This window comes from Populus euphratica, unplaced genomic scaffold (genome assembly GCF_000495115.2).
Source record: "Populus euphratica unplaced genomic scaffold, PopEup_1.0 scaffold309.1, whole genome shotgun sequence".
Classification (NCBI taxonomy): domain Eukaryota; kingdom Viridiplantae; phylum Streptophyta; class Magnoliopsida; order Malpighiales; family Salicaceae; genus Populus; species Populus euphratica.
This window is the reverse complement of record NW_011500043.1, coordinates 230,844-243,729: the sequence shown is the minus strand read 5'-3', so window position 1 is coordinate 243,729 and position 12,886 is coordinate 230,844. Positions and strand designations below refer to the sequence as shown.

The following is a 12,886-nucleotide window of genomic DNA, read 5'->3' as shown; positions in this document are numbered from 1 at the left end:
TAACCCACATCTAAACCCATTAGTGCAATTTAACTTATACAGGATGTGATAAAGATACTAATATATTTCATAGTCACAAACCAGATTTTTTACCCTAAAATTTCATATAAAACTGATTCACTTAATTTTTCTAATAATCTTGAAATTAACAATTAGATAGCCACGCATGCACAATTATCTTGCCACTTGAAAATACACCAGTGACGCCTACGTATTCTACTTTTGCAATGTAAAAAAAAATTGTTTCGACCGAAAGCGTTGTATGGTTTTAACTAATATATATCTACATCAATAGAAGTTGTAACTCAAATAATTACAGGAGCTTAATTGTGTACTCAATTCTGTGGGCCAGGACTAGAATAAGGATTTCAAAATCTCATTATTCTTCATAGTGATTTAAACAACTTTACGATAGAAGGCAATGGCGGACTATTTGATTCAAATGTTAAGGAGAGAGACAAAAGTGAAAAGAAAAGGGATCCCACAAAACCGAAAGCAGATCACGTATTAAAACAAAACTAAGCAAGTATATATTGCCGACGAGAGTCCTTAAATAGGTGTTCAATGTTCGTACAAAATCGTTTTCAAACTCAAAATGTCAATAATCAAGAATAATGTCAGTACTGGAAGCTCATTGTGGCAACCCCAGCATGGCATTGCTTCTGAGAATGAGCTACATGGATGGAGAACAGTTGCATCAAGGCTTGCTTTTGATAGTCAATTGAGAAAGATGGAGGAATATCAATGCGCAAATGAAGATGGTTGCTACAGGAAATCTCTATTCAGTGGCATATCTGTGAGGAATCCGGCAACTAAAATGAAACAATACCCTTTTGATAGACAGCAGGAACAGCTTGGTATTTCCAAGTGGTGCAACTACAAGACACTTCCCCCAGCTGAACTGCTGCCAAGAAATGAAGTCATGGGAGGTTACATCTTCGTGTGCAACAACGAGACTATGCAAGAGGACCTCCGGCGCCAGCTCTTCGGTAATCTCTCACAATCTTTCTGTTTAACAGAACTCCTCCTTCGATCTTTACTTCATAGTATGCAACTACTGCAAACATGTTTTTGAAGCTATGGCGAGCCGGATGGTCTTAGGAAATGGATATAACGATGTACTTCCAATCCATTCTGCAGGGCTTCCGCACAAGTACAGGGACTCTGTCAGGGCCATAACACCAGGCTTACCCCTTTTCCTTTATAACTACACATGCCATCAGCTGCATGGAGTGTTCCAGGTAAGCCTAGACACAACGACAAATCCTTCACCCATGTAGTCTTGCAAAAGATCTTACAGCTGCAATGTCTTTTTTTCCCTTTCGGTGGCACATGTATCTCTTAAATTATAAAGGCTGTGAGTTTCGGCGGGTCAAACATAGAACCAACTGCTTGGGAAGACAAGAAGTGTAAAGGAGAATCAAGATTTCCAGCTCAGGTAAAATTGTAGGAGTTGCAATGAGTGCTCTGAACAATCTACGCTAAAAGGGTTTATTCATTTCAGGTTAGAATTGGATTCAAGAAGAAATGCAAGCCATTGGAAGAGGATGCTTTCAGACCAATTCTATACCACTACGATGGCCCCAAGTTCCGATTACAACTCTCTGTGCCAGAGGTATATCTGTTTAGACCTTTGAAATTACAGTAACGATTATGATTTAAAATACTTTTTATTTATAAATATATTAAAATAATATTTTTTTTATTTTTTAAAAAATTATTTTTAAAATTAACACATCTTAAATGAGAAGGGTAAGAGTCAGCAAAAGGGAATTTTCTGGGTGTGCTAAGACTTTATATGTTGGTTCTGCTGCAGGCGCTTGCATTGCTAGACTTGTTCAATCAGAAGGAGCTTTAACATGCTTACTTGAATATCAAGATTCGAGCAAGCCAGTTCATATCAATTGTTTGGATAACTGCTACCCCAGCTTGATTTATGTCACTGTTATTCAAGAAATTTCGACTAATTTGTAATTTCAAAGGCACATTTTATTTTGTAACCACAAAAAGTCTTCCATTTCATGCAAATACATGATGATCATGAAAAATTGGTATTTATTTTGTGGTGATTAACATGAGTATTCGAGTCAGTTTGTGGGTATCTCGATTAGTCATACAAGTCTTAAAATTAATAATTATGTAAGACTCTAATTACTTTAAGATTTATGAGATTCGAACTGGTGATCTCTAATAAACAAATTCAAAATATAACCAATTAAACTATATTTTTTAGAATTTAAATGGGTATTTTTTATGATAAGTGATGGTAGGTCTAAATCACTAGTCACACTTACAATGGATTTTATATTTTTTAATTAATTTTTTAATATTAAATTTTTTTGATAATTAAATTTTTTATTTTTTTATATTGCATAGTTCAGTTCTTTTAAAAATAGAATTTAATAATTTTTAAAAATTTTATTTCTATAAAATTATTTTAATTTTATGCCTAAGTCACGGTGTAACAAGTTAGACAAAGATTTCATGCCAATGGGAATAATACTCACTAGGGTTCGAATACAACATTTTATGCATTTCGCTCCCTGAAATTGAGCATTGTAAAATAAGAAACTGTGTACTTCTCAATAATAATAATAATTAAAAAAAAAAAAAAAACCGCTCGGCCGTAAAAGAAAGCAGGGCTTAAAATGACCCCTTTTTCGAAAGTCCAGCCCACTTTCAACCATAGTCATGAGATTTTACATGATCCAATAAGTTAAATAAGTTAACTTGCTGATTTTAATTTTTAAAATATATTAAAATAATAATATTTAATATTTTTATTTTTAAAATCAGAACATTAAAATAGTAAAAAACCTTTTAACAAATTATTAATGTGAATTAAAATTTTTTTTTTAAAAGTTGGAATAACCTATTATTTTCAATGTTTTTTTTTAAATAAAATAAAACTCGGGTGGACAGTATTAACCCTGAAATTAAACCGGGTCGACCTCCGATTGCTTTCAATGGCTTCCTTAACAATAAAAACAAATCAAATCACGTGATGAACCTAACGGTCTTCTCTCCTTTTGTTTCCGACCTTGGCTTGCCGTACTGCTGCTCTCAACAGTTCTCTCTCTCGGATTAGTAGTTAGATAATTGCTATGGGTTTCCATATAAACCCATGCTCCCTTTTACTACCTTTTTACTTTTGTTTCTTTCAAACTTCTCGCTTCTGCAAGAAGAAAGTCGTTTTCGAGGGGAAAAAAATATAAAAAAGAAAAGTCTTCCTATTTTTGAGAGAAGAAGAAGAGGAAAGATCGCCCATGAACTATGATCATCGCTTTTTTTTTTTCTGAAAGGAGCGGTAGTGTTTGAAAGTTGATCCAATGGACACTGTAGCGAGTCAATCATCGTCATCGTCATCGTCCGTTATGTTTTATGATTTTCTTGATAAAATGCGGAATCCTGCTTCTCTCAATCTAGTCAAATCCATTAAAAGGTTTTTTTACTTAATTTTCATATTTATTTGAATTAAATTGCTAGTGTTTATTGATATGTGAATTTTATCGTTGTAAAATAATATTTGCAGAAATTATTTTGAATAGAATCGAAATTAATTTTTGATTAGTTATTGTTGGTTAGTTTTTGTATTTTAACCGAATTGGGTACAAGAGTTTTAATGAAGAAAATTAAATATGTTTCAGCTTCATTGTATCATTCCAATTTTCTTCTGCCAACCCTGAAAATGATAGCAAAAGGGTACAAGAGTTTTTCTCAACAATGGAAGCAGCTATCATGGAACATCCATTATGGGCAGGTGCCACTGATGATGAATTTGATTGCTCAATGGAGGTAGTTATTGAATTATTTCTGTTATATCATATATTGCTTAGAGTAACTGACTCCTGTCATTAGGATGTATCAGTTTCCAAAGTATTGGAATGCTGTCGATAATTATTTGAATTTTAGCGTTTGTGTCTTCTGTCAATCTTTATAGCTTTGTGTTGCTCTCAGCATGATATGTTAACATATTGTTTTATTTTGATTTCAAATGGCGCGCAACTTTTTTCGCTTCTTTGTCATCGCATTCTTATAACACAGGGACTGGAGAAATACATCATGACGAAATTGTTCTCCCGAACATTTGCTATTTCTCCCGAGGATGTGCAGATTGACCAAGAGATCTCTGAGAAGATACACATGTTGCAATCCTTTTTACGGCCTGAGCATTTGGATATTCCTCCATTTCTTCAGAATGAAGCTTCATGGCTGGTATGTGTGCTAGCCTATTTTCACAATTAGGAAATGTTATTCAATGCAAAACTGCTTGATTTAGTTCCATTAACTGTCTTTAATCTGATGCCTATAGTACAGTTTGATGTCATCAACTAAGAAGCATGTTGACTGATGATACATTTGTGGCCATGCTACAATTATCATTTTATTGATCATTTTATATTCTTCTTCCTCAGCCTGCATGTTACTACTCTTGATCTGAACTTTGCATTTTACTAGCTTCCATATAAAAACATAAATTCAATTCATTTTCTCCGAAGTTTACATTCAACTTGCCACTTTTCCTAAAGCACCGTTAAGGATAATTTACTAGTATTGGATGATATTTCTACACTTCCATGTCTCATTTCATCGCCAGGGTGTCTTCTTTGTGCAAAATATTATATCTTCAGTCTCACAGAAAATCTCCTTTGGATAACATTGCTACATTTAATGATATTGTTTCTTTTATATAATATTGTTGCATTTGGTAAAGAGCAAACAAATTATGCTGAGGAATGAATAACTATACGTTGCCTTGGTTAGTGGGAGAGATTAAAGAGTTTGTTGGCATTTCATTGGATCTCACTGTATGCCTTCAAGTTAAAATGGAATGATTGATTAGGCAATTTGATGGTTGAGCATAACAACTCTAAATCTTTGTTTTTATCTAATAGAAATTATTGAGAAAAAGAGAGAGAATACATCATGAAGGAGCAGTACCACTAGGTATGGAAGTGATCTTATGAAAGTGATATTGAAATAGAGAACTGGATATATCAACTTCTGTGACAAGTCAAATAGTTTTTGTTGGGTAATTGCTGCTGTACTAGATGTTTTTCCTAACGAGTCCAGGTTGAATGTATTGTTTTTGAGAGTTTCTCTCCATCTTGGAAGTTTAAAAATTGTTAATTAGCATGAGTGCAAAGTCCACAATTGATTTGTTAATGTAAATGTAAATGTATTGTTTTGTAATTCTAATGTTGATCCCTATCCTTTTTCCACTTGTTCCATCAATGGTGATACATACTCCTCTTAAAATCATTACAATTTTATTCCTTCTTTCCCCAGCTTGCAGAGAAGGAATTGCAGAAGATCAATGCTTTCAGAGCTCCTCGTGAGAAGCTTCACTGTATTATGAGTTGCTGCAGGATCATCAACAATTTGCTGCTTAATGCATCGATGTCCGAAAATCATGTAGTAGGAGGGGCTGATGACTTTCTTCCTGTTCTTATATATGTCACAATCAAGGCAAGATCTCCTTGGTAATAAGCAACTCTTCCTACCATTGTTTGCCTATTTTGGACTATTGTTTCTGTAGTTTGATGCATTGATAGAAAATTGGATGATTAAAATCATACCATGTTTATTGTTTGATTGACATTCTATTTTTTTCCATGTCTTAACTGTCTATCTTGTGACATTTGCAAATGCTTCTATACCAGAGAACATGGACATTGTTGGTAATAACTTATGATTTCGCATAAAGATGTATGGTTTGATATCTTTTCTAGCCTACGATGATGCACATGATAAGTAGCATACTTAACTATGCACTTTGTGTTGAATTCTGCTTAATCTGGTCTGTTAATGTGGTCTTGATTAACATTTTTTCAAAAAATATAAAAGCCTTTTGTATTACCTTTATTGTTTTAAAATTCATCATCATGTATTAAGATAGGCCATGGTATATCTATGCAAGGAACACAAATAAATTTTTATCATCATCAAGATAGGTCATCATATTATTACTGGGGGAAAAAAAAGGAAGGAAATTGCTTGTTAAATTTTATGCGTCGAGCTGTAAGCCTTTGAATAAAATCTGAAGACATGAGATTTGGCTATTTTAAATTTGAGAATCTTTGTGTGCATGTTGCCACTTTCTTAAGAAAAATAAAAAATAACAGTTTTCATTTGAACTACCACCTGTTGTCATATGGATATCTTCCTCAAGTTTTTTAATGGGGTTCAAAATTTTGAAAAGAATGTACAAGCCTCAAGCTGTTGGTGGATAAAAATATATTTTGAAACTGTGATTTTGCACAATCTGGTTATATTTTGTAGTTTATATTTTTTGTGATGTAAACACATGTATACTAATGTCTAATGATAATAAAAATGATTTGCTTATATACTGACATCTATGAGTTTAACACATAAAACCATGAATAATTTCTGATTCATAATCACCTTTCGTACACCAGCTATTTCTATACAAGGAACACAGAGAAATAGCTGTTATATACTGGAAAAAAACAAAGAAAAATGAAGTTAAGGAAATTGCTTGTTAAATTTTATGTATGGAGCTGTAAGCCTCTGAATAAAATCTGAAGGCATGAGATTTGGCTATTTTAAATTTCAGAATCTTTGTGTGCATATTGCCACTTTGTTAAGAAAAACAAAAATAACAATTTTCATTTGAACTACCACCTGTTGTCATGTGGATATTTCTTCCAAATGTTTTTTAATTGGTTTCAAAATTTTGAAAAGAATGTACAAGCGTCAAACCATTGGTGGATAAAAATATTATGATATTGTGATTTTTCAGAATTTAGTTATATTTTGTAGTTTATATTTTTATGATGTAAACACATGTATCCTAATGGCTAATGATAATAAAAATGATTTACTTACATACTGGCATTTATGAGTTTAACACATAAAACCACGAATAATTTCTGATTTGTAATCGTCTTTCGTACACTAGCATTGGCATGTGTTCAAATTCTTCTACACTAGCCATAATGTGGCGTTGATTTAAATGCATCTATATCAAAGATACTTTATCTTAATGAGTCGCTTATATACTGACATCAGTGCTTAACAGATAAAGCCATGAATAATTTCTGATTCATAATCATCTTTAGTACTCTTGTGTTTGCATGGGTTCAAATTCTTCAACACGCCATAAAAGCAATGTGGTGTTTGTCTATTCCAAGATTGTTTTGTAGTTATAAAACAGAATGATGTAAAGGAATTGTTTCAAAGTGTCAACCTGGTGTTTGAAGCAGTTTGAAGCAGCCCCTGTATTTTCAGATGTCAAATGTCCTTCAAAGGCCCTCGCATTTATATAGATGGTTATGTCAAATAGGCCCTTTTCTATTAGGATAAACTATTATTAGAAAGTGACTAGTCGAAATTTTTTCTATTTACTTCCTGAAATGCAATGAAGCATTTTGAATAGTGTTTCTCAATTAGCCTCCTGTTACAACACTAGTACTTAAGAATCCTGTTACATTTTCTTTCTGCCAGCTTTTGATATGCTTAGTTAAGATAGGGGTTTATTTGGAAGTTAGGTAAATCCAGGTGGGAAAATATCTATGAAGCACAGAAACTTATTTAGTCATCTAAGGAGCTGGTGGTCATTTGTGAAAATTATCCCTTTAGTGTCCCACTACTGTGGTGCCCAAGATTTCGGAATTAATTAGCTTCAATAAGTGTTGATTGGTTTTTATATCCAATTTTTGAAGTGCTGTGTCATTGAGCATGAAACACTATTAATCATTTTTGCTGGTTGATTTTGAAAGAGCTTCAAATATATAATTGGTTTGCATCTGGTGTTATCTCATTAACTGTAGGCATTGTCCTTATTTCTGTGAGGCCTTGAGAGTTTTGAGGTGATCGTGCACTGATAAACCAAGTATATAGTGAATATTAAGGGGTCTCTCTGATCTGTTGGTGCACTTTTCTGCATGTGAATCCCTATATCTTCATTTCTCCTCTCGTTCTTTCCTTTGCATTTCATTTATCAAATTATTGGATTTGGTTGACTGTACACTTCTGTGGCAAGGATGCTCAAATGGTAATATATGCCAGTTTCTTGTTAACTGTTCTTTCCAATCTGCTAAGTTCTTCCTTTTGTCATCAGTTTTGTCTTTGTTTGTGCATGCTGGAGGAAGATTTGTTTTAGGTTATATTCTACTTGCATTATCTTGCAGATTATAGGACTAATTCGTTCTTTCAACAGGCCAATCCTCCTCAGTTGCATTCAAACCTCAAATACATCCAATTGTACAGAAGGCAAGAAAAAATGGTATCCGAACCAGCTTATTATTTCACGAATCTTGTCTCAGCCAAGTCCTTTATTGTCCAGTTAGATGCCAAATCTCTTTCTATGGATGAAATTGAATTTGAAGAGAGCATGCAAGCAGCTAAATTGGACTGCAAGGTATCACAATTAGAAGCTTCACAGGCACAGACAGATCCTCTTCCTTCTACAAGAATGCATGGCATGAAAACAAATATAGATGGTAAGATTGAAAACTGCCAAATTGTTGCTTTTACGTGTAGATTTTTTTTGTCTATGCTATTTTCTGATGGCCAAACAGTTATTGCATTGGTTTTGACTTGTAATTATATACTAACTAGTTTCATATTTTCATGCAATGAAGTCTTTTTTATTTGGGGTTAAGGGACTAATGCAACCTTCCATCTGATTTTTATCTAATTCATCTTTTATTGTATCAGGCAGATCAAATTATCCATATATGGAAGCTGAGCCTGGTGAACTGACTGTTGAAGATGTGGAAAGATTGCTGAGTCTGTACAAAGATGTGGTTACAAAGTACTCTAACCTCTGCAGGGCTGTTAGGCATCCCTCTGCAACCAGAACAGGACCATCCCTTCCTGTTCCTAAAGGGAGAGATGACATTTTATTGCAACTTGAGGGACAAGCACAAATGATCCGAGAGGAGAAGGCAGAGGTACATAAAGTGAAATCTTTTCCAGTTAAAAGTAATGTGTTTTCAATATCCTTAATTCCCAGTTGCTTACATAAACTTTTTCATGTTTGATATTTCTTTTTTCTTTTGATTTTTTTTTAAACGATGCATAAATGCCTTAATCACTTCAAATAACAAGTCTGTAAAAAGCAGAAAAAATTATTGGAACATGACAATCTTTTCTCTCTCATTTTCTTTTAATAATCTTTGTATAAGAGAATACAAAAGATTGAGGAACTACTTTTGTCAACAGAGGAGAAGAATAAGATGCTCAAGACATCAGATTTACAGGAAATATATACACCCTAGGGTACACTAAATGTCATAGTCTAGGTCCTTCACTGACACCATCAGTTCCACCCCATCCCTGCAGCTGCATGTAGATTTGTTGGATAGTGAAGTTCTTTTAGATGCCTCTTTCTCCATAAAATTTGTGCCCTTCTCATTTTTATTAGTGGTATTAGTTGACACATCTCATGCAAAAATATTTTCAGGAATCTCATCAGAATTGTCAATCCTAGCACACCTAGTATACTGCCAAACACCGCAGGTATGACAAGCTAACTCTCCCCATCATCATCCTTAGCCCCACACATGCAATCCACGATCCAGTTCTCCAGTTCCTTCTCCATTCAGAAATGGTTAGGTGCATGTTTTGATGGAGATGTCCCTTTAATTTTGACTGATCCACTTTGTCCGGCCAGAAACTTAAGATTAATGGAACCCTCAAGAGAGCCAAAGTCTAGAAATTCGTCAGCTTCAAACCTCTTAAACATGGCATACACTTCTTGAAAGTTCTCTTCGCTTCAGTTTTTAGGTCAGCATAGTGGGGCTTTTGAAGGTAGGACAATTAACTCCAGTGGTATAGCTGGGTCTCCTTTTGGCTGCTCTGAAAACTCCAGATGGCACAGAAGACAAATAGCAAAAGGGTTAGCCTTCATCTGTGTATCAGGTCCATTGTCCTTCATAAATTGTTTTCAGTCAAGAAGCATGGTAGCTAAGTCAATCATGCCTTCCATTGTCACTATAGGTCTACAGTTTACCACGGTAGGGTGGACCAAATAAAAATTTCAGATCACCTATTATTTATTCTTTAGATGGTTGATTTGAGTCGAATCCATTTCCGTAGTGTTTGAAACTCAGTGGCTCAAGCCTGTTACATTAGAGAGATGACAATTGAGTAATGCATAGCAAATTTCAAGTGAAAGATTACTAGAACAGTTTAGTGTTTCCATCATACCTGAATTCAATATCAGAGGAATTAGGATTGCATTGTGCCTGAACCATCATGCCACAAGCAGCCAACTTCCCTCTCGAGTGTTTAAGGGCATGACACCTTTAAGAGCATGCCTTCTAACCCAATTGGTCTTGCCAGATGTCGAAGCTAGTACTTTGGTCATTGCTTGTTGTACACATTCCACATCATCCCTTGCCCACGCACACAATATATTTGTAGCAGGTCTTAAGTTCTTGAGAGTTGCCTTAGATGTTAATGGATTGCTGCTTTCATGGATCAGACTAGACAAAAAAAAGAGGAGAACAGGTCCTTTAGAGTAACAATTACGAGTCTGACAATGATCGGTAAAATGAAATTGGAGCCTGTAGCCTAGTTCATGGTCCTTGGCTTGGAATACAAGGGCAAGTTTTCTACTGCTTTCTTGTAAGCATCCGATTTTATTGCATAACTTTCACATCCAAATTCATAACCAATCACCATACCATGAATGACCTGTGGTGATTGCATTGAGCAATCATTACTCCATCCCATATTTTCTTCACGTCCATGACAGACACCTTCCTGTACATCAACTGAAGTGTTAACACGCAGTTAGATGCTTCTAATTATAACCAGGAGTGGAAATCTCATCTTATATTTGTTTTTCCTGCCACCACTAGAGAGGTCAAGCACTTTTTATAATCAGCTGTCTTGTTTATTTTTTAAACCTAGACTCCTTTGCTGATTGTTCTGAAGCTGTCTTGTTTATTTTTTAAACCTAGACTGCTCCTCGTTTGCTGATTGTTCTGACAAATTGTGTTTGTGCTAACAGGTCAGTGATACACCGAAAGGATGCTGAGGCTTTGAGTGCTAAGAAAGTTGATGGTTTTCAATTTAATCTCATGTAAAGCATCAAGTATGATCGACTTTTGGCAGAAGTATGTTTTGCACTTTCAATTCGTTTCATATCGGTAATATTTCCAGAAATGGACCTTTGATAACAATCTACTTAAGACAATGCAACTTCCAAAGGCTCATCTTCTAGTCAGTTCTGATCATCAAACCGAGGAAAGTTGAATCAAATCTATTTACTGACATGTTCCTTTATAATATAGGATAAAATAAATTTTTATTATTCTTTTCAATTGCCGACACCCCTGACATTTTTCATTAACCGTCCTTACTTGAGAGCAATATTAGAAAATTGTTTTCATTTTGGCTTTTTTTAATCCAATTTTAAATTTTTGTTACAATCATATATATTCAATTCAAAGAGAAGAAATATATGTATATTTTGTATCATTAATCAACACACAGGTCAAAAAGCAATATTAGAAAATTGTTTTCATTTTGGGTTTTTTTAATCCAATTTTGCATTTTTGTTACAATCATATATATTCATTTCAAAGAGAAGAAATATATGTACATTTTGTATCATTAATCAACACTCAGGTCAAATGATCCTCGGATCTACTTTCTACGCAGGCTGAATTTCAAAACAATGAGATAAGCCATTGAAATATCCTTGATCTGTACTCGTGTATCTCTTTTCCCAGAGATAATCAAAACCTGTTAATGAGTAAAATGAAATATAAGAGACAGAAATCATCTTGAAACCGTTTGCACAAGAACTGATAGTTATGGAATGGGTTGGCAAGCACGTGATCAGACTCCTTAAATCCTCATCAAACGTTTCAATTTCCGATTCTCCCTGCTATGTCACTCTGCTATGCGGTCTCTGCTGCATTACACACATCAGATTCAATGTGGATAGAGCAGTTCCCATACTTTGCCAATAATTTATCAGCCTCTCCTGTTGCGGACGTCTTGTGCTGACACACTGACCTCCACTTTTCCTATAGAATTCTGCCATCCAGCAATCTACCAGCAGCATTCCTGCAGAAATTCCCCAAACCAGAATACTCTTAATGTGAGGATAAGGGCACCCATTTACTCAAGTTCACTCACTCTATCACGGTTGCAACATTCTTGTTTCTCAAGAAGACAGAGTCCTTCCTTCAATTTCTCGACCCCCAGCTTGGCCTTCTCCATTGCTTTCGAGGGCTCAACGCACTTCCTCTAGGAAACAGTGATGTTTAGAGCATTTCAAATCCACCAGCAAAAGCATAAGCCAGCAAATTGACATGCTACACTGCTCCCGATTGCCTATTCTGCTTTGCGTTACCATTTCCCACCACACTCTGAAGCTGCTAAACCCCACATGCCATACAGGCAATTGCTTTAGAGTAAACAAATGCAAACTGAAAAAATATGAGTTCATAATTACGCTTAGATGGCATCCATATGGCCCCTGAATGAAAGCAAACTTTGGAAAACTGAAAGGGATCTTTCTTGTTGCTCAGAATTCGTAGCCTCTGACACCCTCACCATACCAGGCTTGCTTTAATTGAAATAATGCCATGCAAGAATGCCTATAACTTAAAATATCTTTTGCATTGACATAGCTGATGATTTATTCACCCCATAACTTCTCTCCCAAAAGAGTGAACCCACCAGAAAAAACTGCACATAGTTCACCATGTAAGATCACAATGCTCGATGGTAGGCATCATAAACTTGACGATAAAACCAAGCCAACTCATCAGAAGTGTAATGCATATATGAGGACAGGTGGCCAGTTGTGTTGCTTCTCGAAATAAAAATAATCGGTGCACCAAGTGGTTTTCTAGACAGAATCAACTAAAGGGTGTTTCAAATTGAATGTAGTATA

General features: G+C 34.8%; 2 protein-coding genes across 3 annotated transcripts; both read left to right on the top strand.

Moving 5' to 3' along the window:
• The first annotated feature begins 508 nt into the window (after positions 1-508).
• On the top strand, positions 509-2,062 carry LOC105107314 (B2 protein-like). The gene is made up of 5 exons (XM_011001198.1): positions 509-989; positions 1,141-1,241; positions 1,355-1,438; positions 1,505-1,615; positions 1,817-2,062. The coding sequence occupies exons 1-5, from the start codon at positions 596-598 to the stop codon at positions 1,856-1,858; spliced, it is 732 nt and encodes a 243-aa protein (XP_010999500.1). The 5' UTR covers positions 509-595; the 3' UTR covers positions 1,859-2,062.
• A 957-nt stretch (positions 2,063-3,019) lies between these two features.
• LOC105107313 (vacuolar protein sorting-associated protein 9A-like) lies at positions 3,020-11,268 on the top strand. Of its 2 annotated transcripts, none has more exons than XM_011001196.1 (7): positions 3,020-3,442; positions 3,648-3,795; positions 4,045-4,215; positions 5,290-5,469; positions 8,186-8,468; positions 8,686-8,921; positions 10,988-11,268. In XM_011001196.1, exons 1-7 carry the CDS (start codon positions 3,330-3,332, stop codon positions 11,012-11,014), a joined length of 1,158 nt encoding a protein of 385 aa, XP_010999498.1. In that variant the 5' UTR covers positions 3,020-3,329; the 3' UTR covers positions 11,015-11,268. The 2 variants fall into 2 exon arrangements, with proteins under 2 accessions (XP_010999498.1, XP_010999499.1); XM_011001197.1 differs by lacking the exon at positions 10,988-11,268 and adding an exon at positions 9,434-9,551.
• Positions 11,269-12,886: the final 1,618 nt, after the last annotated feature.

Excerpts from the sequence above, each read along its gene's own strand:
- LOC105107314 (XM_011001198.1), top strand. The coding sequence starts at position 596 with ATGTCAATAATCAAGAATAATGTCAGTACTGGAAGCTCATTGTGGCAA. Across the intron at positions 1,242-1,354 it reads AGCTGCATGGAGTGTTCCAG|GCTGTGAGTTTCGGCGGGTC; the intron begins GTAAGCCTAGAC and ends TAAATTATAAAG. Across the intron at positions 1,616-1,816 it reads TACAACTCTCTGTGCCAGAG|GCGCTTGCATTGCTAGACTT; the intron begins GTATATCTGTTT and ends GTTCTGCTGCAG.
- LOC105107313 (XM_011001196.1), top strand. The coding sequence starts at position 3,330 with ATGGACACTGTAGCGAGTCAATCATCGTCATCGTCATCGTCCGTTATG. Across the intron at positions 3,796-4,044 it reads AATTTGATTGCTCAATGGAG|GGACTGGAGAAATACATCAT; the intron begins GTAGTTATTGAA and ends CTTATAACACAG. Across the intron at positions 4,216-5,289 it reads AGAATGAAGCTTCATGGCTG|CTTGCAGAGAAGGAATTGCA; the intron begins GTATGTGTGCTA and ends TTCTTTCCCCAG.